This window comes from Grampus griseus (genome assembly GCF_964374135.1).
Source record: "Grampus griseus genome assembly, chromosome: 12".
In the NCBI taxonomy this organism is placed as follows: domain Eukaryota; kingdom Metazoa; phylum Chordata; class Mammalia; order Artiodactyla; family Delphinidae; genus Grampus; species Grampus griseus.
The window spans coordinates 40,837,237-40,862,884 of NC_139006.1; the positions used below are offsets into that span (position 1 = coordinate 40,837,237).

The 25,648-nt window shown below is 40.2% G+C and overlaps 1 protein-coding gene and 1 long non-coding RNA gene across 6 annotated transcripts in view; one reads left to right on the top strand and one right to left on the bottom strand.

The window, feature by feature from the left end:
• TTC39C (tetratricopeptide repeat domain 39C) overlaps positions 1–25,648 on the top strand; it is a 103,330-nt gene that overhangs the window by 39,478 nt on the left and 38,204 nt on the right. For 2 of the 3 annotated variants that reach the window (XM_082667447.1, XM_082667448.1), the window contains exons 2-6: positions 8,749–8,797; positions 10,178–10,306; positions 12,580–12,694; positions 21,628–21,982; positions 23,807–23,975. In XM_082667447.1, the coding sequence (XP_082523573.1) occupies positions 8,749–8,797; positions 10,178–10,306; positions 12,580–12,694; positions 21,628–21,982; positions 23,807–23,975 (817 nt within the window). Of the gene's footprint in view, positions 1–8,748; positions 8,798–10,177; positions 10,307–12,579; positions 12,695–21,627; positions 21,983–23,769; positions 23,976–25,648 lie in introns of all 3 variants that reach the window. The other variant, XM_082667449.1, reaches the window with a different exon arrangement.
• On the bottom strand, positions 15,026–25,328 carry LOC309830725. Of its 3 annotated transcripts, none has more exons than XR_014297529.1 (4): positions 25,194–25,328; positions 24,166–24,706; positions 18,637–18,702; positions 15,026–18,087 (listed from the first exon to the last, which is right to left on the bottom strand). It is a non-coding gene; the product is annotated as an uncharacterized lncRNA (long non-coding RNA). The 3 variants fall into 3 exon arrangements; XR_014297530.1 differs by having other exon boundaries at positions 24,040–24,706; XR_014297531.1 differs by lacking the exons at positions 24,166–24,706; positions 25,194–25,328 and adding an exon at positions 23,784–23,912.

The window sequence follows — 25,648 nt, forward strand, 5'->3', positions numbered from 1 at the left end:
CAGCGGCCATGGCTCACGGGCCCAGCCGCTGCGGCATGTGGGATCCTCCCGGACCAGGGCACGAACCCGTGACCCCTGCATTGGCAGGCGGACTCTCAACCACTGCGCACCAGGGAAGCCCTCCATCTGGTTTTGTTAATGAGTCATTTTTTCTATTGTAGACTGCTTTCCATTTTCAAAAAATTTTCAATTGTAAAATACACATAACGAAGTTTACTATCTTAACCATTGTTAGGAGTACAGTTGAGTGTGTAGTACCTTCACAGTTGGTGTGCATTCCATAACTCTTTTCAGCTTGCAAAACTGAAACTTTATATCCCTTAAACAACAACAGCTCATTCTCTCCTCCCCTGCAGGCCCTGGCAGCCATGCTACTTCCTATCTCTAAATTCGATTGCTTTAGGTACCTCATGTGGAATCATACAATACTTTTCTTTTTGTAACTGGCTTATTTCGCTTAGCATAATGTCCTTCCTCAAGGTTCACTCATGTTGCAGCATGTGTCAGAATTTCCTTCCTTTTTAAGGCCGAATAATATTTCATTGTATATATACACCACGTTTTGTTTATCCGTTTATCCATCGATGGACACTCGGGTTGCTTCCACCTTTTGGTTATTATGAATAATGCTGCTAGAATATGGGTGTACAAAAATCTGTTTGAGTTCCTGGTTTCAGTTCTTTTGGGTATATACCCCATAAGTGGAATTACTGGGTCATATGGTAATTCTATTTCTCATTTTTTTGTGGAGCCATTATACTGATTTCCATAGTGGCTACATCATTTTACATTCCCACCAACAGTGCACAGTGATTCTGATTTCTCCATATCCTTGCCAACACTTGTGTATTTTCTGCTATTTTGATAGTATCCATTCTAATGGGTGTGATGTGGCATCTCGTGGCTTTGATTGGCATTTCCCTAATGATTAGTGATGTTAAGCATCTTTTCATGTGCTTACTGGCTCTTACTGGCATCTTTGGAGAAATATCTGTTCATGTCCTTTACCCACTTTTTAATCAGGTTGTTTGCTTTTTTTGTTGACTTGCAGGAGTTGTTTATATAATCTGGACATTAACTCTTTTTTCAGGTGTGATTTGCAAATATTTTCTGCCATTCCATAGGTTGCCTTTTCACTTTGTTGATTATATCTCTTGCACAGAAATGTTTTATTTTAAACATTTAGGTAGTCCAACTTACCTATTTTTACTTTTGTTCCCTGTGCTTTGGTGTCATAGCAAAGAAATCATTGCCAAATCCAATGTCATGAAGCTTTTCCTCTATGTAGACAGTTGTTTTTTTAAACCCAGGTTTTCCTTATTCTGGATAATGGTGCAGTGAATGGCTTCATGAACTTAGCTTTTTTCTTCTGTTGACATTATTTTACTTTACTTTTAGAAAGAAAAGTGAAATACTGGATCATTTTAGTCTCCTTAAAGCCCATTTTTGGAAATATTAGGCAGAGCAGAGGATATCACTTGTCCTGTTAGCAAAAGTTGTTTCTGAAGGAATGGTGTGAGGCTTCTGGAGAAGCATTTAATGATGCCTTGATCGGTGATTGTACGAAGTTGACCCCCGTGATCCTCTGGGACCGTGATTTTTAAAACAGCATGGGTCACAGAAAGGGCGTAGGCCTTTTAAGAGCAGTCAGGGTAGAGGGTGTGAATTTAGGTGACTGTTTCTTCAGTCCTCAGCTTCGAGATCTCAGGGCTGCAATGAGATGAGGTGACTACCATGGACTGATTAGGGTCACATGGCCCTGGATTTCCTTGGTAATATACAAAGTCCAGCCTCCCCACACATTTGAAGGGGAGAAAAGTCAACATTATATGAATATAGAACATTTTCAGAAAAATGGAAAATGCCACTATGTTTGGGGGATAAAATTACATTTGAAGAAACATGTTTGGTTAGGGACTGTCTTGTAATTATGCCCATTTATTTAATGGAAAAATATTCCTTTGAGAATCAAATGTGTACATTTCCTCCCACAGTATTTTAAGAAACAAAATCTTCATCAGTCCAATTTTTAATCTGCTGGAGAAGCTTTGTTTTTTAAAATGTCCATGGCGATGTTCATAAATTTAGAAAAAGACCATCCATTGCTTCTTTGTATTTTCAAATTTTCCTACCTTTGGGACAGTTTTCATACAGAGAGAAAATTTTAAGCCATTTCATTCTGGTGTTTCATTTTCAAAAAGCAGACTATGGCAGTGACCATTAGAGTCCTTCTCATCAAAGGATTTCAAAAGACATCATCTTTGGGGAGCATTTTTTTTTTTTTTTTTCCGGCACGCGGGCCTCTCACTGTTGTGGCCTCTCCCGTTGCGGAGCACAGGCTCCGGACGCGCAGGCTCAGCGGCCATGGCTCACGGGCCCAGCCACTCCGTGGCATGTGGGATCTTCCCGGACCGGGGCATGAACCTGTGTCCCCTGCATCAGCAGGTGGACTCTCAACCACTGCGCCACCAGGGAAGCCCTCAAATTATTTTTGAAACAAATCTCAGTCATCATTTTATTTGTAAATGCTATCATATACACCTCTAAAAAAAATAGTCCTTAAAATGTAGTATAATACCGCTTCTGTACCTAAAAAATTAATATTAATTCACTAATATAATCAAATACCCATCAGTGATCATTTATCTGATTTAATTTTTCTTTTTAATTTTTTCTTTTTCATAAGGAAAAACTTTCTGTATAAGACTGTATACATATGTAAATATCACAGTGTAACTACTTACAACCAGATAAAGGATATTTCCAACATTCCAGCATCCTTCCTTGGGCTCCCAGTATCCCCCCAATGGTACCAGTGTTCTGAACTCTGTCATCATTAGTGATCAGAATAGTGGTTTTGAGCTTCATATAAATGGAATCATTCAGTATAACTCTTTTGTGTCCGGCTTCCTTCACTCAACATTACGTCTATGAGATTAATTCATGCTTTTGCATTTAGCAGTAGTTCTTTTTCATAGCTATAAACTATTTCACTGAGTGAATATGCTGCAATTATTTGATCTGTTGTACTGTTGATGGACATTGGAATTGTTTCCAGTTAGAGGCTACTAAGGATAAGACTATTAAAAACCATGCATGTCTTTTAGGGGCATAATAATTCAATTCTGTTGTACATATTTACTTAAGAGTGAAGTTACTAAATCGTCGATTGGCATGTGCTCAGTAGATCGGGCACGTGGATGAGTTTTAGTAGAGCAGGTGCACAGCTTTAGTAGATTCTGCTAAGCAGCGTTTGAGACTCAGTTACTCCACAGCCTCGTTACCACTTGGTATTATCAATCCTTATAACTGTGGCCAGTCTGATAAGCATATAGTGGTGCCTCATTTTGGTTTTAGTTTGTATTTCCCTGATAATGAGTGCTTTTCAGCACTTGTTAATATGCTTATTAACTTTTGGATGTCCTCTCTTGTGAAGTGCCTATTAAGACTTTTGCCCTTTTTTTTTTTTCTTTTTTTTACTGGGTTGCCAGTCATTTTGTACCGATTCATGGGTGTTCTTTATGTATTCTCAAGATGAGCTCTTTGTTTGATATGTGTATTTGCCTTTTTCAGTCTCTTAGGAGTGACCAGGAATGCTTAATTTTAATTAAGTTTTGATATTGGGTAATGTAGGCCTCCAGCTTTGTTGGTCTTCTTTAAATTTGATTTGGCCATTCTAAGTATTTTGCTTTTCCATGTAGATTTTAGAATCAACCTGTCAAAACACACACACACACACACACACACACACACACAGGGATTTTGCTTGAGATTGCATTGGAGCTACAGTGCAGTTTAAAGAGAAGATAATATCTCAGCAGTAATGAGTCTTCCAATCCATAAGAATTGTATATCTCGTTATTTAGGTTACTGGTTCACAACCAGGGTTGATTTTGCCCCAGTAGGACATTTGGCAGTGTCTAGAGACATTTTGGTTGTCACACCTTGCCGGGGGTGGGGTGGGCGGAGGCAGTGGCTTGTGCTCCTGTCATCATGCAGGTAGAGGACAGAGATGCTACTCAACATCCTACCGTGCACAGTGCAGCCCACCCCCACCCCCAGCAAAATTATCTGGCCCCAAATATTAAGAATGCCACTGTTGCAAAATGCTGATTTAGAGTTTTCATTTTCCTTAGTAATGTCTTGAGTTTTCAGTGAAGCAGTGTTGCACATTTTTGTGAGTTATCCTTAGCTATTAATATTTTCATGCTATTGTGAATGATAATTTTTAAAGTTTCACTTTCTAATTGTTGCTAGTGTATATATGTGTTTATGTATATGTGTGTAGTTACCTGTAGGATGTTTGTTGTTTTATGTCTCTTATGTCCCAGTTGTTTTATATATATTTTACAAGCTCCCTTTCAGTCTCTTTTGACCCTTACATTTTTTTATTGTTGTTGAAGAAACTAGCATCTTTGTCCTGTAGAATCTCCCACAGCTTGGATTTTGCTGATGGTGTAAGTTTAATATTGTCCCCTGTCTTTATGATCACTGTCTGTATCCATTAATTGATTAGGAGCAGCTACAAAACAAGATACTCTGATTCTGTCATTTGCTTTTCATTTATTAGCCCAGGACATTTCTGTAAAGAGACCCACCCCACATCTGATTGGTTACTCTGAGTTTATAGAGAAAAGGTGTGGTAAATGCTATTCTTTCCCCCTTTTTTAACAGTTTTCAAAATAATGAATTGGTTCTCTAGGATCCTCCATAGGCAACCAGTGAGTTGTTGAGTTGTTTTTTAACTAAAAAGTATCATTATGAATTTAGTTTTAATTTATTTGATATTTCAAGCCATTGCTGTTTTTACCTCATTGGTGGTCAAATTGTTACATCTTTGGCTTGAACCTCTTCAAGAGCCTAATGTAGTTTTTAAACTTCCTTGCTTTCTGTTATAACACAATATTCAAGGCTGTTGAACATTTCTTGCCCCTGAGCTTGAATTAGCCATCTCTTTGTGGATCTTTGACTTAATGTATTTAGAGAGGGTGCCGGACCATGCTGAATACTACTGGGTGGTCATTGTTTCTAGGCTTTGAATTAACTTTATCCTTTCTCCTGTGCACAAAATCCTTGGTTTCAAAAAACACCAACGTGGGCTTCCCTGGTGGCGCAGTGGTTGAGAGTCTGCCTGCCGATGCAGGGGACACGGGTTCGTGCCCCGGTCCAGGAAGATCCCACATGGCGTGGAGCGGCTGGGCCCGTGAGCCATGGCCGCTGAGCCTGTGCGTCTGGAGCCTGTGCTCCGCAACGGGAGGGGCCACAGTGGTTGGAGGCCCGCGTACTGCAAAAAAACAAAAACAAAACAAAAAAACCCCACCAACGTAATTAGGCATTGTTTTATCACAAACTACATACCCAACAGCTGTAGAATAATGGTACCAAGTTGACTGGTAAAAATATGATTACTGAAAACAAAAATTTTTTTGCACTCTTTTGGGGTCTTTTTAAGGGTATTTCATAATAGGGATGTGCTGTCAGATTACTGTACTTTAAAGTCGTTTGGAATACTTCTACCCTGTGTGGTTACTTTACCAATTGGGTTGGCATTTAGGTACATGTAATTCACTTTACATTTGAATGTTTAGGGATCGCATTATTAAAATTTGATATTATGACATACAATATTTACATGGTTCCAAAGTCAGATTTACAAAACAAGAGGTATATACAAAGAAGGTTCGTTTCTATCCTTGTTTCTTCTTCCCTATCGCTCCCTCACTTTGTAGGTATCCGTTAAAAAACATGTTTATGGGTTAACTTACCATTATTTTTTTTTCGATATCGCATGTATGTATATGGATTTAGATCCTCCCTTCTTCTAAATAAGTGAGGTTTTCACGATGTGGTCTATTTCACTTGCCCCCCACCTCCTTTATGTAACTTCTTGTATTTAGAAAGGTTTGTCTTTTGGTTCTAATGCTTACCTTTATACTCAACCTTTACCTGATACCTCGCTCCCCGCCTCCACCCTTGTGCTGGTCATTGGTTCCCAGTGAGAGCCTCTTCCTTCTCCGCCGTCTGCATCGGTGTTGAAGTAATGATCTCCCCAGCATCAGTGTTGAAGTAATGATCCTTGTACTCTTTGGAAACATTCCCAAATCTCCAAATTGAATATGTTTTATGTGGAAACACGTGTGTGGGCTGCAATTGATTTAGAGGAGGTGAGTTAATGTAGGATCACCTGGGTCATGTTGAGTTAAAAAAAATAAAATCAGGTGAAGGAAACAAGTGAACCTTGTTAGATGAAGCTCTTACAGCACCAGGTAACATGCAGCACGAGGATTCCTGCTTCCCTGTCAGCTCATTATCGAGTGGCTAATGCACCCAGGTGCCCTGGGGTTTATGGAGACAGTACCTCAAGGAGGGAAAAATGTTTCTCTTGGGCTGATTTGTCACTTAAATGAGAAGATAGTATGTGAAGTACTAAGGGCTAGGCGAGGGCACCATGAATCGTTAATAGCCTGGGCTCTCAGAAACCTAATTTTAGTCCAGAACAAGAAGCAAATGTAGCAACACTAGGCCCTCGATTCAGCATCTTTTCATTTCTCAGATGGCTAATGGCTAAGGTGTAAGCGCGGAGCGGGCAAAGACGGGGAAGCTGGGCTGATCAGCTCTTGATTGAAACGTTCCTGAAAGGCGGAGCTCTTTCATTCCTTCACTGATTCATGTTTGTTGGATGCCTGCTGTGTGTAAGGAATAATGGTGAGGGAGAAGAGGCAGAAAAGAGCATTCTAGAGGGGACCTTCATACACAACCCAGGTTATAATGTAGCGGGTAGAAGCCTGTAATGGCACGTCCGGGGAGAGCCCTGGAGTGGAGAACTGACGTCTGATCAGGTGCAGAGTTGGGAGGATGGAGCCTGGGCTGCGTGCTTGCGGAGGTGCTGTTGGAGCTGGTTCACGGGTGTGAGTGCTGGTGTGGGATTCTTCACCCGTCACGACACCTTCCTAATTCTTGGAGGTTTAATATGCAGTGGGGGTAAACAAGCTCTTCTTCACTGTAGAATTTGAGTAGGTCCCAAGCAGATGGAAAAAAATTGTAGCAGAGGGTTAACATTCCAAATCATTTTAGTTCCTAATCCCCGCCCCTGCCCCCAACATAACCCCCACCATCCAAGAGGAAAACGGATGTGCATCCCACTTGACCCTGCAGTGCTACCTCTAGCAGCTTATCCCAAAAATACATTTGGACTCCTTGCAAATTACATGTACAAAGATGTTCATCTGAGCGTGCGGTATATGTGTGTACGTACGTATGCATATATCCATCTAAATGTACACTCTCTTCTTCCCATACACACCTCCACCAAATACACACATGGTCACCTTGGACTTAAACTAAATTTCCAGTAGGGGATTGACTAAATACATTGTTCTTGGCTTTTTTTAAAATAATGACCATATATTACTTACATAATAACAAAAGCAGTACAATTATTTTTAAGAAGGCAGTTACAACTTGCTTTCCCTTTTAATGCCATCTACAGAGACTTGGATTTTTGTACTGGTTGTGAATTTGAAGCAGAATGTTTGTATTTTTATATTCTTTGAATTAGTATTACTTTGACTTGGCTTCATATTTTTGGTTTACATATAAAATTGGATAATGATTGTGTATTACAACAGGGTGATGACTGACTCCAGGGAGGTATTCTTAAAGTTCTTTGGATGAGATAAATGAGTTTGCCAGGTCTGGCTTAGTGGTAAAACCCTTTGATCTACTCTGAAAATAATACTTAGTTTATGTATGGAAAGTTTTGAACATGTTTTGCATTTAAAAAATGAATATTAATATCATGATGTCACTTGTATGTGGAATCTAAAAAACGATACAAATGAACTTATTTGCAAAAGAGAAATAGACTCACAGACATAGAAAACAAATTTATGGCTACCAAATGGGGAAGGGGGGGGATAAATCAGGAATTTGGGATTAACAGATACATACTACTACATATAAAATAGATAATAACAAGGACTTGTATAGCACAGGGAACTATATTCAAAAAAAATTGTAGCAGAGGGTTAACATTCCAAATCATTTGAGTTCCTGATCCCCGCCCTTGCCCCCAACATAACCCCCACCATCCAAGAGGAAAACGGATGTGCATCCCACTTGACCCTGCAGTGTTACCTCTAGCACTACCTCTAGCATCTACAAGATATATTCAATATCTTGTAATAACCTATACTGGAAAACAATCTGAAAAAGAATATACACAGAAGTGAATCACTTTGCTGTACACCTGAAACATTGTAAATCAACTATACTTCAATTTTTAAAATTTATGAAAATTAAACAAAAAATGAATATTGGACTTCCCTGGTGGTCCAGTCGTTAAGACTCTGCACTTCCACTGCCCGGGCTGTGGGTTCTATCCCTGGTCGGGGAACTAAGATCCCACATGTGGCGTGCACAAAAAAATAAATAAAAATTAAAAGAATATTAATCATCTTCCTTTAGCCACGTGTTTTCAGATGTTGGATTGGTTTACTAAAGCAATGTCAATTATAATGTGACTTTCTTGTTCTCCTTGCTTTGAAGAATCAGGTGTCGGGGGAGGTTCTATCCTGGTGGGCAGACCTGTGAACTTCTTGCCTGTTTTACTTTTTTCTTAGGGTAATTTAATTGGCTTGAAGACCTTAACAACTTCTGTCCAATTATTGGGAATATATAGTGATCCCGATATGTCAAATGCTTTTAAAATAAAATTTCACAATAAAAATTATTTTGTTTTCTTAACAGAAATCGTAGCCCATTAATGAGTTTTGGAGCCAGCTTTGTCAGTTTTTTGGTAAGTTTATGTGGGAAGAGGTTTTGGTGGGAGGGAAACAAATACATAATGTATGTCTTTTAGTGGTTACCTGCTGTAGAGATACACTATTGTAGAAGATCTTTTACAGTTTAAAACTGGAATAAAATTTTTGCCTATTAACCAACACTTACGAGATACCCTTCCCTAATTTTAAAGATTAAATGCTTATATCTTCTAGAGCATTATATTTTTTCCAACCAAAATCCTTTTTAAAATAAAAATATAATTGAAAGACCTTTCCAAAAATTAAAAATGCATTAGAGTTGAAAAGAAAAAAAAAGTCAGACTTTGGATAATAAAGGTTTGCTTTAAAATTATTGAATAAATGTGGATCAGAAGACAGGTTAAATTAGCAGATTTAAAGTTTATCGGTTACTTTTGCATTTTTGAATATTAATATTTAGGAATTGAGAGAATAGGTTGCAGTTAGGTTTTAAAATAAATTGGGCAATGTAGAAAATTGGATGCCTTTAATTAGGTCCTTCCAAGAACCTGGTGTCCTGTCTCTGCCCTTGTAGCCTGTTCATCTCAGAAACCTCAGTTCTTCTGGGAGAAAGTAGCAGATTTTCATCAGAGAAGGGATGATTTTTTTTTAAACATCTTTATTGGAGTATAATTGCTTTATAATGGTGTGTTAGTTTCTGCTGTATAACGAAGTGAATCAGCTATACGTATACATATATCCCCATATCCCCTCCCTCTTGTGCCTCCCTCCCACCCTCCCTATCCCTCCCCTCTTGGTGGTCACAAAGCAAGGGATCATTTCTACCAGTCAAATGTGACCTGAAAAAATCTACCAGGATCAGGTGCTTGGAAACAAGCTGTCAGTGGAATTTTTCACTGGGGACAATAAAAAATGAGTTCCTTAAAAGTGAGCCCATTGGAACTGCTGTCCCTGAAAAGATTGATAATTGATAATTTTCAAAGTAGTACCTACTAGCTGATGTTTCATTAGCGTTTTGTGCTGTCCTTGATGAACCCAGGGATCCATGCGTGGGTAGAAAGTGCTTTCAGTGAGGCTCTGTTCTAAAAACTGAATTAAGTGGACCAGTCAGAAATCGTATAATTTTTTTTGTTACTGTGTTTAATAACAAAAAAAAATGTAGAACAGTGATTGCAAGGACATTTGTTACCATACATTTTTTCATGCTGGTGTAATAGAGGTATGTTCTTATTTCATATTGAGATTATAGTTTGTTTTTTTTTAATGAATAGGGTATGCTGTAACATTCTGATTCTTTTACTGTCAATAAATCATTTAGATGGTTTTCCCCCCTAGTTTGGAGTTGTGTTGTAATAAATTGGCCTAAATTTTCAGACACTTACTGATTCATTCTTTCCTTATTTCTTTCTTGGAAGAATGCCATGATGACATTTGAGGAAGAAAAAATGCAGTTGGCATGTGATGACTTAAAAACCACAGAAAAGCTGTGTGAAAGTGAAGAGGTTGGAGTCATTGAAACAATCAAGAATAAAATTAAGAAGAATGTAAGTACTATGTCTTTAAGTTATGAACTATGTGCTGCTTACTTAGAACATTGTTTATTTACTCGGTTTTTGGTGTTTAGAACATGGCTAAAGCACTAAATGTTTCTTACAGCTTTTGATTATGTAAAGCGTGTTTCTTAAAGCAATAGAACCCCCTTTCATCATTAGAGCTTTTCAGTGCATATTCTTTTGGTATCTTAAAATTATCTTCTTCCACAGTGGACCATGCTGCAAGGGCTTTTGTAGGTTTTCATGTATGTATTTCAGATATGTTGCATTGGCATAATTCAGGAATTTAGCTGTTACCTCCTTTTAAAGCCCAGGGCTCCCCAGCCTTTGGTTATAAATAAAGTCACAATGATATCATAATCCACTTTTCCTGATTTTTCTTTCACCTTTCAGTGCAAAAGTTCTAGACTTTGAGAGGCATCCTCCTACCTCTGATGTTTCTGGAGCACCCAGGGGAGTCACATGTGTCACTTGTTTAGTTGACAAACCAGTCTGTCGGTTACAGTCAGGAAAAGTCACCTGTCATTTCTGCTCCTTTATGTCACTCCAGGTGGTTTCACCTCTGCTCTTGCTTATGGTGTCAGCCATGTGGAAGCCACTGATGGGCCCAGAGTACTGTCTCCTGACACTCCAGAAGAGCCACAGTTCTCCTTGATTTCTCGTTTCTCCAAACTGTACATCAGTCAGTGACCAAGTCCCGTTGACTCTTTGTTAAATACGTCCTGAATTCATCTACTTTCCCTGCCAATGCACTGGGCCAGCCACTATCTCCACTTGCCTAAGACAAACCCTCACTGGCGTTTCTGCCTCCAGTCTCACTGTTCTGTAATTCTTCTCCAAAATACAGTCACTAAGATGCGAATTATACATCGCTGATTTCATTTTCAGGGTCCCCGCCCCCTACCACTGCCACTGCACTAAAACCCAAACTCCTTAATGTAGCTGACTTGTCACTGACTTCTCCTCTACCTGGAACATTCGTCTGCCTCTTGACCTGGTTCATATCCATTCTTTAGTTCCTCCTAGATGTCATTTTCTCCAGAGACTCTTGTCTGAGCCCCCAAGCCTATTAGTGTGTCTCCTCCAGGTTCCCATAGTTCCTTGTACTTCATCCTTCAGAGAATTTACTGCATTACATGGATGTCAGTGTTCCCTCATTAGACTGTAAGCTAATTTACATGTCTGTGCTCAGTATCTAGTACCAGGCCCAGCACATATGTTAGTAATCAACATTTGTAATGGGTCCTTGCAATTTAAAAAGCATTTTCACATACAGTATCTCATTAGCCCTTCCAACAGCCTTGCAGAGTAGATGTTCTTACAAGCAGAGAAAACAGAAGCATCAATAGATTGACATTTGCTTAAGCAGACAGGGTAATGGGTGCTGGAACTAGATGAGGAACAACAGTGACCATGGTGAATTCTGCTAATCTAGAAAAAAGAGAAGCCAGCCATTTTGTCATGTACACTATGTATACTTTTGTCATATTTGGAAAAATCCTGTCATTTCTTATATCACTGTGAAAGCATATGAAAACTAACCTATTTTGTTCAAGTTTAAGAACGCACTGTTACATTTCAGAGCGAATTTTCTTCGTTTAGCATTCTTTACGATGAAAACCAAAATCTTATTAAAAAGTAGGGTTTTTGGGTTTTACTTTTTCATATTTTATAGAGGTAGTCAACTTTAGAGATTATGACTTAAATTTCAAGTTCAATTTGTGACTCATTCAAAGATAATTTTTAATTCCAGGGTGTTTTCTCCTTAACTAACATGTAATCAGTTTGCAACCCTCACATCTGGGTTGTGTGCACCAAAGGAATGAACCCTAATACTGTAGGTCCTTTCTGAAGGCAGATGGCTGCAAAGTGGCTTTTTGGGTTGTTTACCTGGGGCAATGTTTTGTACCTTCAGTGATTTTTTATTTTGGATAAGTAAGAACTTACGTTGTTTTCAAAAAGGTAAAACTCCGAAGTTGTGTGTGGGCTTTCATGTTTCCCATGAACTCAGTGTCTGTAATTTAGAGTATGTGTCTTTGAGTTCCAAGCCTCTTCATCAATGTATTGTTAACAAAATAAAGCTGGACTTAATGGGGGAGGATAGAACTACCAGGCTCAGAGTGTAAATTTGGTCTTGGATTTCAGCAACTGCTGTTTCACACTCCCTGCGTGAAATTATTTTGCACAATAAAGTAATAGTTGTTTGGAAGGAATATTGTTCTTGGGTGTGATTTATTGGTGTGTACTTTCTTCCCACCCAACAGGTTGATGTCCGAAAATCCACCCCCTCTATGGTTGACCGGCTTCAGAGGCAGATAATCATAGCTGACTGTCAAGTTTACTTGGCTGTGCTCTCGTTTGTAAAGCAAGAATTGTCAGGTATGCTGAAGCATTGTTTTTAATGGCTTTTGCTATCCAGTGGACACAATTGGTAATACCTTTTATTAATTAATTAATTTATTTATTAAGAATGCCTCATATTTCAGTCTTTGAAAACATGTAGCATCTCTTTGGGGCGTGATCCTGATTTATTACTTGAGAAATTAAAACCACAAGTGCTTAATGTGTGTTTAGTAGAGAAGTTTTAGTTCCAAAATCTGTTTCGTCCTCTTGTATCCAGATAGTCTGTCATACTTAGAGATATTACCAGTGCCTTAGATTGATAGATTGATGGTTTTTTTTTTCTTGTGGGAATCAAGTTGTGATAATAACCCTTTAAAGTGAAATATAACCAGTTTAAGTTACTCAGAAAATTGTTATTGAAGGCCTGAGTGCGTACTAAAGACTTGCTAAGGTACTTGAATGACTTATATTTTAACAACCCTTAATGAGGAATATAAACTGATTTCTTACTTAGTTTGCCCAAGACAGATGTTTTCCAGGATTTTGTAGCTTTAATATCTTGAGTGGCATAGACTGGAATTGAGGCTCTCAGAGCTCGCTGTAAGGTTCACTTTGACACTAATTCTTCCTTTTATGTGGTTTTATGTCTCTGATGCTGATGGCAGAAACCTGCCTCTTTGGTAGATAGGATTTACTTGAAAGAGTGAAAATTCAAAAAGGAAATTGACTAAAATTCACACTGAGAAAAGCATTTTCTTCCAAACCTGAGATGAAAAAGGGTATGTTCCTGCTAAGTCATAACATACACTTTGCTTTCTGGATTACCGGCAGCCAATTTTCCTGTCCCTTTTTTTTTCTTTCTTGTCTCTCTCTGTCTCCATCTCATACTTGAGGTTTCTTTGTTTCTTCTCTTTGGCTCAAGTCAGAAGTAGAATTAACTTTTATTGTGACCTCCAAAATGTGGACTTCCTAGTAATTATCTTCTCTTTTTTTTTTTTTTTTGTAATTATCTTCTTTTAAAATGTGTTTTATGGTTGTACTATGGTCTTTTCCTTTTGATCCAATTTTTTTTTCTCTTTAAGTCTCATCTCAGGACTCTCCCAATAACTATCTTACTTATATGGTTGAGGGCTCAAAGCTCATGTGAATTTTCTATAACACAGTGATTTAAATCCCCCATTTGGAGTGCCACACTCACGTATATGTAAAAGAGTAGCGGGAAGAGCTGGACCTCTTTGGTCAAGACAGGAGCTCTGGTGTTTTCTGTGATCTTGGACTCCTTTTTCCTGAGGTTCAAGGACTTTTCTAAGGACCTATTAAGAAAATATCTGTGGAGAGAAAAGGATAAATCAAATGTAGTAAAATGTTTGGGGAATCAGGGTAAAGGATATCGGGGAAACTTTATATTAATCTGTCCTTCACATGTTCATTCATGGGTCCATTCAATAAATGATAGAGCATATACAGTGCTAAGCACTGTGTTCCATGAGCAAATCCAGGCCATGGTCCCTGCCCTCATGAAATTCAGAATCATCAGTTGGTACTATTTATTTTTAAAATTACTCTGATTGTAAAATTACTAAATATTGCTTTAGAAAATTCGGAAAATATAAAATAATGAAAAAGCAGGTCATTTCTAATCTCACTACTTGGAGAAAATCACTCTTTATTGCAATGTTCTGTTTTTATCTTTCTCTTTCTTTAAAAAATTGAATCTGTGGTGTTTTGTATCCTACTTTTCCCTTTTAGGTTATAATTCACATATTTTTCCTATAGCTCAGAGTTTCAAAATATAATTTTAAAAGCATTAATTTATCATGTGAATGTGCCATAATTTATTTAACCAATTTCTCTTGGACATTCATGTCCATGTTCTTTGCTTTGCTTTTTGTTGTTGTTTTAGTGAAGCTGAACTTAATTTTATATTTTACCCATAAACTGTATTTCCTTCACAAATTACCTTCGTGACCTTTTCCTGTTCTCCTAAAAAGTTGACATTAATCAGCTATTTAATCCTGTTTATCATAGATTTTTTTGTGTTTTGTTTACTTTAGTAATTTTTTTTTTTGCGGTACACAGGCCTCTCACTGGCGTGGCCTCTCCCGTCGCGGAGCACAGGCTCCTGACGCGCAGGCCCAGCGGCCATGGCTCACCGGCCCAGCCGCTCCGCGGCATGTGGGATCTTCCCGGCACGAACCCGTGTCCCCTGCGTCGGCAGGCGGACTCTCAACCACTGCGCCACCAGGGAAGCCCTACTTTAGTAATTTTTATTGGAGTATAGTTGCTTTACATATCATAGATTTTTAACAGCACTCTTGGTTCTTCCTGATGCCGTATAATTTATTGAATGTAATATTGATAGTGAAAGGAAATTTGACAGACATGAAAACCTCAGGTTCTAATAAACACATGTAATGGTCATTTGCTTTATGAACAGCTCAGTATTTGTCTCAAACAAACAGACATAACTAAAAATGTGCTTCATTTGCCTTTCAGAAACCCTCTAGGTTATAAAACTATGAAAAATTTACTCTTTGTTGGGATCCATTTCTTAAACTTTGTTGATGGATAATTGTTTTGGAACAACCCCTTCTTGGAGATGTTTGTTGTAGGTGGTCCTCCCCCACCCCTTGATCAGGTGGCCCAGAAGTGGGTGTGGGTACACACTCACCTGAGCTCCAGGTAAGAGTGAGTCTGTGTGAATTTGTTAGTCCTTCTGACTTTCGAAAGAGCTCCTGTATTTTGTGTCATATGAATTTCTTTATAGTGAATTACCCCATCCTCTCTGTCTATTTTCCTATACTATTTTTTTAAAGATTTATTTATTACTTATTTATTTTATTTATTTTTGGCTGCGTTGGGTCTTAGTTGCGGCACACGGGATCTTTTTGGTTGAGGCATGTGGAATCTTTCACTGTGACGCTTGGGCTCTTCGTTGTGATGCGTGGGCTTCTCTCTAGTTGTGGCGTGCGGGTTTTTTGTTCCTCTTCTCTAGTTGTGGTGTGCAGGCTCCAGGGTGGGTGGGCTCAGTAGTTGTGGCGCACAGGCTCTTGTTGAGGTGCGCGAGGTCAGTAGTTGGGGCCTGAGGTCTTAGTTGCCCCGCGGCATGTGGGATCTTAGTTCCCGGACCAGGGATCGAACCCGTGTCCCCTGCATTGGAAGGCAGGTTCTTTACCACTGGACCGCCAGGGAAGTCCCTCCTGTACTACTTTTTAATTTACTCTATTATCCAAAGGCCTTTGTTGTTGTCGTTTGCAGTGAGCACATGTGAATTACTTTAGTAACAAAAAGTATTTATTTTTAAACCGACTTGATGGCTTTTGGCACCTTGTTTGTTTCCTGTATTTCCTTTGGGCTTGAAGATCGGCCCCATGTCTTACTATTCTTGGCAATAAGGTAACGCTCAGTAAGTTTTCCTCAAATGAGATTGGGTTTTCCTTGTTTCACAGGTGAGGCCGTTGAGGCTGGATGATTTGTTTGAGGTTGAACAGGTTTACACAGTGATGACAGAACCAGGACCTGAGCTGTGGACTTCTTATTTCATATCTGAATTCCTAGCACTCACAGTTTTCCCTTCACCTTCATTTGGTCACATGAACCACCAGCCTCCCAATGGCCCAGAAACCCGAGGCTCTCGGGGCCTTGTCCCTCAGCCCCCGTGCGCACGTGCGCCTTCCGTCCTATGGAATGAGCCCCCGGGAGAGTAGAACAGCCTCCTGTTGGCCCGGATGCTTTTCCAGACCACATTCTCTACGATGCCCCTGGAGCGCTCTTTCTAAACCTTGTTACACCTGTGCTTCAGACACTTAGCTGTTCTGCAACATCGCCTACAAGGAATAGTGCAGATTCCTTCCTCGGGTGGCATGGAAGAACCTGCCCCCTACCTCGCCGCCACCGCCTCTAGCTCGGCAGGGCTGACTGCGGGTCTCTGAGGCCCTGCCGCCTCGGGCCTTGGTGTGCGCTGCCCTCTCGGTTTGGAACCCCTTTTGTCTTTCTCTTGTGCCTCCCCAGGTGCAGCCTGGGTCTACTCCCTTCACGTTCTCCTTCCTCACTGACTTCATCATACGGCCTCTGTTACTCTGATTGGACCCCGTCCATAGCCAGTTAGAGCAGTCGTCACACAACTGTACACATCTGTATTTACATGTCTGCCCACAGTAACAGATGGGAAACTTCTTGAGGGCAGGGACTGTGTCTACCTGCTATCTTTTTATTTTTCTCCACATTTATTGAGCATCTACTATGTGTCAGATTCTGGAAGGTGATAGATGCTAATGGTCTAGAGATGAATGAGATGTAGCTCTTGCCCTGAGGCTACTGAGAGTTTAGTGGGGGAGAAAGAGGACTAAATAAGTTCTCATTCAGAGTGATACTTTCACCACTAGACGTTAGACATGTAAGTTAGTCGGAGAGGTTGCACAAGGAATGAGCAATTCCTCAACTCTGCTGGGAAGGTCAAGGATCCCTAATCCTGAACCTGAGCAGGGTTATAGAGAATGGAAGTCCGTTGTCTTCTCTGTGTCCCTGTCACCTGATATGCTGCCTTTGCCTAACACATGGTGGGTATATAAATGTGAATTAAAGAGAGGGATGGAGGAAGGGTGATGTCGTTCAGGAATGAGATGCATGATACTGAGCCCTAGGAAGCCCCAAGAATAGTTGGGATTGGAGAAGGGAGTCTATCAGAAGTTTGTTGACTGGGGGTAAAAGTAATAATGAGGAGGTGGGCTGACTAGTGGAAACTAAATCATCTTTTTTTTTCCTTCCGAAGTCTGTTATGTGGGTCACAAGGAAGCCAAGGCTGAACTTCCCTTCCATTACAGGACTAACCAGCCTCATCCAGGACAAGCAAACAGACAGAATGCTATGGTAGGGCCTCTCACCAGACACAATCCCTACTAAAAAAAAAAAAAAAAATTTACAAAATTTATTCCAGGATCCATTTAGTGTAACTTGATATTTCCATTTTCCAGACAACTCTTGTCCTTTCTAGGGGAGGACTCCCACCCCCGTTATGGGGACAGGGTTTCCCATCTCTCCTGCATCTCTGGTTGGTTGAGGCTGCCCCTGACAGGGGAGGGCGGTCGGTCTGTGGTTTTCTGCTCTCTGTGCAGCCCTCCGGGGACGCAGGCACGATGGTTGAATGTTTTATGTCTGACGTTTCAGAGGAGCCTATGAGAGCCCGTGCAGATTGAGGGGCCCAGTGTTCAACTGTTTTCTCTGCTTGTTGGGCAGAGGCTGCTCCTGGCCGCGTTGCTGGGCATCAGCTGACTAAGCATCCCTCCCGCTGGGGCCGCGGTGCTGTGGGCCCGGAGCGCAACTTCTCCACCCGGTCCTCACGCAGCCTCTGCTCCTCCCGTCGGAGTCTGGCTGAGCTCAGATGTTTCGGTCTCCGCATTTGGGACATGGAGTCGGGCGAGTCCTGGGACCTGTTTCAGTGCAGAGTTGAACTTAAAAAGTGGTAAAAACAAAATCTGTTTCTCTCTAGGTCCTAACTTTGTACACATCTCAGTTTCTAATCTTCGATGAGTCAAAACTTTGAGTTCTATTTACCCGGCTCAAGTTCAGGACTTTAAAGCTTGTTACTGGAGACTTGAACATGTGCTTTTAAAATAAATGTTAACATCTAAGCTCTTATCTTAGGCAAGAAATTAAAGATGTTGAATTAATTTCATTTTTATTCTGTAAAAATGGGTTTTTACCATGTTGGTTTTCTTTTCCTTTTGTTAATTGAGTTGCTTCCATTGCTGCCACTCTTTTCTGTAACTCTTCACCCGAGATCTGGAGTACTACAGCTTGTTTCCCTAACACTAGTCCCTTTAACTCCAGTTTTAGGGAGCCCCTGCTTCTCCCGAGCAGGCGTCCTTCCCTTAGCTGGGTACCACTGCGTGCGTCATCCCTGCACCCATCCTTGGCCCAGCTTGTCCCCTGATTCACTCTGCCTCTGAACAGCTTTCCATCTGTCCCTTCATACTTACATTCCTGTTGCTCTCCCCTGGAATGCTGCATTTCCCTGAGTGCGTCCTCAATAAAGTGACAGCAGCCTGGAAAATACAGGATAAAATGGAGTTAATTTTTTCCCTCTAACTTTCCAGTTAGGCTTGGGGACAGGAGGGAGTAAAGTTTTCTACTGAAATCCTGCAGTACTTCTTTTGCACTTTTAAATTTATGTATGTGCTTATTACATAGAAAACAAGTGACTGTCAAAAAGGAAATAAAGGGCAATTCACTCATAATCTCAACATTGTTTTCGTTTTTCTATGTATGACCCAGTGGACCATATAAATAAACATATGCGTATATAGTCTTATGTTACACACATTTTTTTCACTTTTATTTTCTAATTTTATTGGGCATTTGGAGGGCTGAGATGTATGTCTTATAGTTCATTTGTGTCCCTCAGGTGCCAAGCACAGTCCTAGGCATGTGATAGGAACTTAGTAGCTCGTTGACATTTTTAGGGTTTTGCAATTTTACTTTTCCTCTTTTTATTTCATTTTTTATCTGTAGCCAATTATTATTTCTTTTCAGTTAGATTCAATTGCTTTTGTGTTCTCAGGACTATATATTTTAGTTTCCTTTTTCTTGGTCTTTTTCTGTTTTTCTATTCAATCTCTGGCTTTTTGGATCATAAGTGAGAGTCACCTTTCTTGTCTGTGGGTGTATTGGATTCACCTAAGCACTTTGCTAGCATACAAAGAAGTGTCAAGGTTAGGTTTTCTCAAACCTCTCTTTTTCCCACAATACTTCCATTTAGGAGGGAAAAAGTCACTGAGCCTCTTAAAGGCAGGATCTATGTCTTATTTCTCTTTGATTCTCCTAGAACAGTGCCTAAAAGTAATATTAGCACAGTAAATATTTTTGTTAAATTGAACTGAATAAAAATAAATTGTTTCAGATATGTATTACTTTTATAACAATAAATTATACACATAGTACCGCCCCCCCCCCCCCCGCCAGCAAAGCTTTTGTAGACTGGTTTATTTTACTTCTTCATCCTGTCATGTAGCAATCTTTGCAGTGCACTTAGACTACAGGACATTCATCACCCAGAACTTGTGGGATGGTTGTGTTTTGAATTGTGATCCCATAGGAGATACGGTCATCGTTTGCCAGAAAATTGATACTTTAATTAAGATAGTAGCTTGAGTTAATGGATCAGGGGTCCCCAAGACCAGTGATTAGGAGGACTCAGAAGATAGTCATACTCATGGCTATGATTTGTGGCAGTGAAAGGATACAAAGCAAAATTAGAAAAGGGAAGAGGCACAGGGACGAAGACCAGGAAAAGTCAGGCCCATGCTTCCCAGGGTCCTCTCCCAGAAGAGCCCCATAGGATGCGCACGATCCTCCTGGCAGTGAATTATGACGACACCTGTGAAATGTAACCAACTGGGGAAGCTGGTTAGTGACTCAGCATCTGTAGTTTTTACTGGGGACTGACCATGTAGGCACCCCGCTGCCTGGTGCATACCCAGACTTCCAGAAGGAAAGCAGGTGTCCACATAAAACATTGTTCATGCAAACTGTAGGCACAGTGAGCCCCTCTTACCGGTTCTGGGAATGATGGGACCCCTCCCAAATCCAAGTTCCCAGATACCAGCCAAGGGCCAACCTTGTAAACAGGCCTTTCAAAGGAGAGCAATAGGCCTGCTATGTTAATTCTTTTCTGCACATGCCATATAATCTTAGATCACTTTCAATTCAGGGATTGGACTTTTATAAATCAGATTTTATGTTATATATTTTATGTCATTCAAAAATAAATTAAAACACTTCTTTCCCTGCTGTTCTAAAGGGCCTGGAAGCCTGGTACACGGTTCCTGTTGTCTTCTGTTGTGCTTTGAGGTCAGAGTATCAGTACCATTATTGGTAACGGTGCCAAGTTCTCCTCTATAGTTACTAGAGAACCATTTTACAGAAAACTCCCTGTGGAGGACCTTTTCCCCAGATATGTGGTGGTGATGCACTCAGACAAGCACAGGTCTATCGACGCCCCCACTTCCCTTCCTCATCAGAAGGGAAAGATGTTCGCAGGAGAGGGTGAGGCAGGACTCAGACCTGAGAGGGGCCGGTGGGGCGTGGAGCAGGGTAAATCCCAGGTTTATCTCTCCCTTTGCCTTTGTGGCACACATTCTCAAGGTGGCTATGTTAAGAAAATTGGCCTAACAGAAATAAAGGGAAGTGGCTTTAAAAACAACAGATTTTCACCCTGCGGTGTGAATAGCTTCTGCTTTGCCACCCTCCTTCCCTGGAGCTCTCTAGGCTGGGCAGTGGGGGAGCTCCATTGTCATACACACCAGATAAAGCCCCCAAGCCTCGCTAGGTGCGGTTAAGCCACGAATAGGCATTGAATAGAGGTGCATTGGGGATTCTTTGCATTTTTGTATTTAACGCTGATGACATTTTTGTTAATAAACTGGCCGTTTGTTCACCCGATGACTATTAATCGTTTTGTTTTGCTTGTTTTATTTTTTGGCAAGTCGCCATGCTTGGTGCTTGGGTATAAATTTAGCAGCAAATTTAGATTTAGAAGTTGCTCTTGAGGAGGGATGAAGCACAAGGTACGCAAATTTAAGAGTTTTATCCGGAAAGCGCCATAGTTCAGGTAGTTCAGGGATGTGGTAGAGGGTTTCACAGAATACGTGGGAAAAAAGTCCGATTCAGATGATGCTTGCATTCATTCATGTAGCAGATATTAGATGCTATGCCCTCACCTCGGCGTGAGGGGCTCGATACAATGAACAAAATAATACATGGTTCTTGCCAAGGGGTCATCCAAAGGGAAACAGACAACAAATAAGGAATTTAAGCCATATGAAGAACAGAAGGTTTCATGATGGATAATAATTTTTATTGTTTTTTAAAATTTTGTTTTTTCAGGTCATTCTTCAATATCTTTATTATTAATGTAGGAAAATTATTTTGAATACTTGTTTTTTCATACTTTTCTCCCCTTCTCTTTATAGCATATATAAAAGGTGGGTGGATCCTTAGGAAAGCCTGGAAGATTTACAATAAATGCTATTTGGACATCAATGCCCTCCAGGAGCTGTATCAGAAGAAGCTAACGGAAGAGCCCTTGACTTCTGACGCTGCAAATGATAATCACATTGTGGCTGAAGGGGTGTCTGAGGAGTCTCTAAACAGACTGAAAGGTGCTGTGAGCTTTGGATATGGCCTTTTTCACCTTTGCATATCCATGGTGCCCCCAAACCTGCTCAAAATCATCAACCTGCTGGGTTTTCCTGGAGACCGCCTACAGGGGCTTTCTTCACTGATGTATGCAAGCGAAAGTAAGGACATGAAGGCCCCTTTAGCTACGTGAGTAGCTATATTGCAATGCTTTGGTAGATAATATAGTGTTGAAAGTAAGTGAACGACAATCAAAACCTTTATAGGAAACTTCAGGTAAAATGCTTGGTTGGTTGACATGCTGCCATGCCTTTCTGTCTTTTAGTGCAATGCCAAGGACCATGTTTTTGGTGGTGTTTATAAGTTGACTTTAGAGACCAGAGCACTGTTCTTAAGTCTCATGAGTCCTGTATTTTATTTTATTTTTATTTATTCACTTATTTATTTTTGTGGAAAGTCCGTCTTGACCATTTTCTTTCTTTTCTTTTTAAATTTTTTTGTTCTTGTTGAGTCCTGTATTTTAAACATGCAGAATGATCATGATTTATAAAGTTTTTGTGACCCTGACCAGTCACTGAGATTGATAATCCTGATTTTTGGACTTAAGGGGATATACATTTCATAAGACTCTTCTGTGATTCTGAAATTTCTATTCTTATATCCTCATGTTGGGTAATTTTCCTTGATGATTCTGGTTGGTCCATTGGTCTCTTACATGTAGCTTGGAGAGTTTGTGGTGTTCAACTAAATTGAGTTATTGTTGTTCAGACTAAACTTAAATGATAATTATTTAAACCAAAAAGTGTGAAGAAGCCATTATAACCGTCCAGAGCAAGGATTCACCCATTTCCTCATCAGTTAAAAATGATGTGATTTTTTTTCCATCTGGTAAATATCTACTACCATTTGCAGTTAGAATAATTTTATCAAATACTGGATGTCCTTTGACATTACACCACTTATCAGAATTTTTCCAAAGATTTTGGTATCACAGAGAACATTAGTGTGCTGTATTTCTGCTCATGTCAGTATTGAGGAATTTGGATGTTAACTCTTAATCAGCTGGTAGCTATTAAAAAGGTCATTAATTTTTTATTGCAAAAATATTCATACCTCCACAAACTCATTATATGACACAGTGGTCCTTTATTAATTTGACTTAACAGATTTGTAACTTATGATAATTTGTCTTTTTTAATAATATTTTCTGAGAAAGGAATGAATTCAATTAATAATAATGTAAATTAGTCTGATCTCCAGAAGAGGACCAAATTTATGCACATGCTGGAAGCATACATTTACGTAAAAATATTGTGTTGGTTAAAGCCAATCCCAGGGAATCTATTTTGTTACTTAGTTTAATGTGGCTTTTTTTTTTTTTTTTTGAAAGGGACACGTTTGAAGTGGGAGAATTTTAAGTAACTTACTTATTTGTTTGGTTTTCAAATTGAACAGCCTCAGTGGCTAGAGAAAGGGCCCTTCATCTGGTCCTTTCACTTATTTTAACCCAATTTTGTACAATTTTGCCTGTGGTTCCTATATTTAAATTCAGTCTGAGGCTTACACTCTAACTTTCGTGAACGCTAGCGAAAACATTTTCCTTTTGTAAAAAGTAATGCAAAGAGTAATTTGAAGGGGATAGTAAATTCACGGTAACCAATTACTGTTTCTAATTTACACGTTGACGAGTAAGGTGTAGAATGCAGAGATTTACATAAACGATACCGTCAGCAATCCATCTAGAAGCCTCAGAAGCGCTCCTTGCTTCTGTGACCTTATTCTCTTATCCGATGGGAGTATGCTGATTTATATGTTGTGCTCTAAAGTTGTGGCTTTCCAAATACTGATAAAAGTAAGATGGGGGGCGATACTGATTTTACTTCTTCAGAGACTGCCTAGTGAGCTTTTTGGAAGGGGTGTGTATTGGAAGAGCACACACTGATTTTTTTTAAAGAGTGGAAACACGGTAAGAAAAGTCATTGTCACTCACGGTTTCTCTCCCTCTTCCTTTAGATTAGCGCTGCTCTGGTATCATACTGTGGTCCGCCCGTTTTTTGCCCTGGATGGCAGTGATAACAAAGCAGGCCTGGATGAAGCGAAGGAAATTCTTCTCAAAAAAGAAGCTGCTTATCCAAATTCTTCCCTCTTTATGTTTTTCAAGGGACGCATACAACGATTAGAGGTACTGTGCATTCCCCATCTTTTTAAAAATAAAGCCTTCTGTTGATCGAATCTATAATTCTTACTTGTGGGGGGGTAGTATCACAAGGAGCCCGAATGTCATAGGGCCGAGTAACATCTTGTTTCTGTGCCTTGCGTTGCATCCTTGCTGTGGGAGCCTCTTCCAGGAACCCGGGGTGTTAGTCAGTTACCTTCTGTTCTGCAGCTGTGGGCGAAGCAGGGCCGGGGGTCCCTTGGTGCTGATGAGACGAGATGCTGCCACCTGAGCTGAAGGCACAGGAGCCCTTGGGAGCGTCTTAGTTAAAGAACATGAGATACGTTGTTTTTCCGTCTCTGGAATTACTAATAATCTGTTTCCAAATGTTCATCCTGGCTGACAGTTGATTTATACACAAGTTATTGCCCGAAATGTCAAGGACAGCAAAGGCTTTGAAATAGTAGTAGCTGGTATTACTTTTTCATGCATGTGTCTAGGTCCTGTGCCAGAGGTTTCACACACACCATCCCATTTGATCCTCAGAGCAAGCCTGCGACAGAGATAGAAAATCATCCCCTTGCATCTTACAGGAAAGATAAACAGGGATCTTAGCGGGCTTCACGTGACCTCCGAGGTCACCCAGCAAGCGAGGCCAGGCTGTCTCATTTCAGAAAAACAGTACACCCTGGCCTTTGAGGGGGTTCTACTTCTCTTTGCATTTCTTTTTTTGTCTGCTTGCTTGAGGGCATGAGGATCTGAAGAAAAACGAAAATTTTGTAAGAAATTAATCATGCATGTGAAAGAAGGTGACTGTTCTGAGGTCTACCACCCACAGGCTCACCAGTAGCTAGTAGTGCAGCAATGTGAGGTTTAATAACCTCTGCCCTCAGTTAACCAGGCATTCTCAGCACACCCATCGAAAAAACCCACAAGTGCTTTGGAAGATTTTTGCCTAGGAACGCTTTCATGAGCACAGGAGGTGATGCGTTCACTAATTTTTTGTTGGCAGTGGAGAGTATATTACCTCCCCAATAATTTCTTTCCTTCATGGAGTGCCTTCTTAAATCTGAGGACGCCTTCCCTTTATTTATGGAAATTGTATTTTAAAGATTGTACTAATAATTTACAGCTGAAACACAGCACAGAAAGCTCTCCAGGATCTGACTTATTTAAGCCCATGTCCAAGTCATTTTTCCTCTCATTACTTTGAGACTGTTTTTCTTGGCATTCAGGCCCACGTACCTTCAGTGACATTGCTCTTTTTTTCTCTTGCTCTCTTAAAAACGTAGATCAGTCTCTTGTGCAATCCAGTCTGCTGTTAGTGTGTTTTTCTTTCAAGCTCAGGGTTACGGTCCTGCATGTAGGGAAGCATGTTCAAGCTCTTCAGGTTTCTCTACTCCCTTGGGTTTGTGCAAGAGGAAATAACCCCGTAAAAGGAACATTTTAATTGGCTCAGCCTTCTCACTTGAGTGACCTTTTCTGAAATGAAAGTTGGGTGCAGGGTAAATGCTTTCTTAGATGTGTAATGCCTTTCCTTTAAGCAATTGACATTCTGAATAACTCTGAACTCGAAGATACTAGGTTTAGTGTTCAAAGGAGGTTTGCCTAGTGGGGGTGAGAGCCTGACGTTTACAGTTGTGTACAACACAGCAATGAGGCCAGAGCATCAGGCACGTACTAGACGTCTCTCCCCTCAC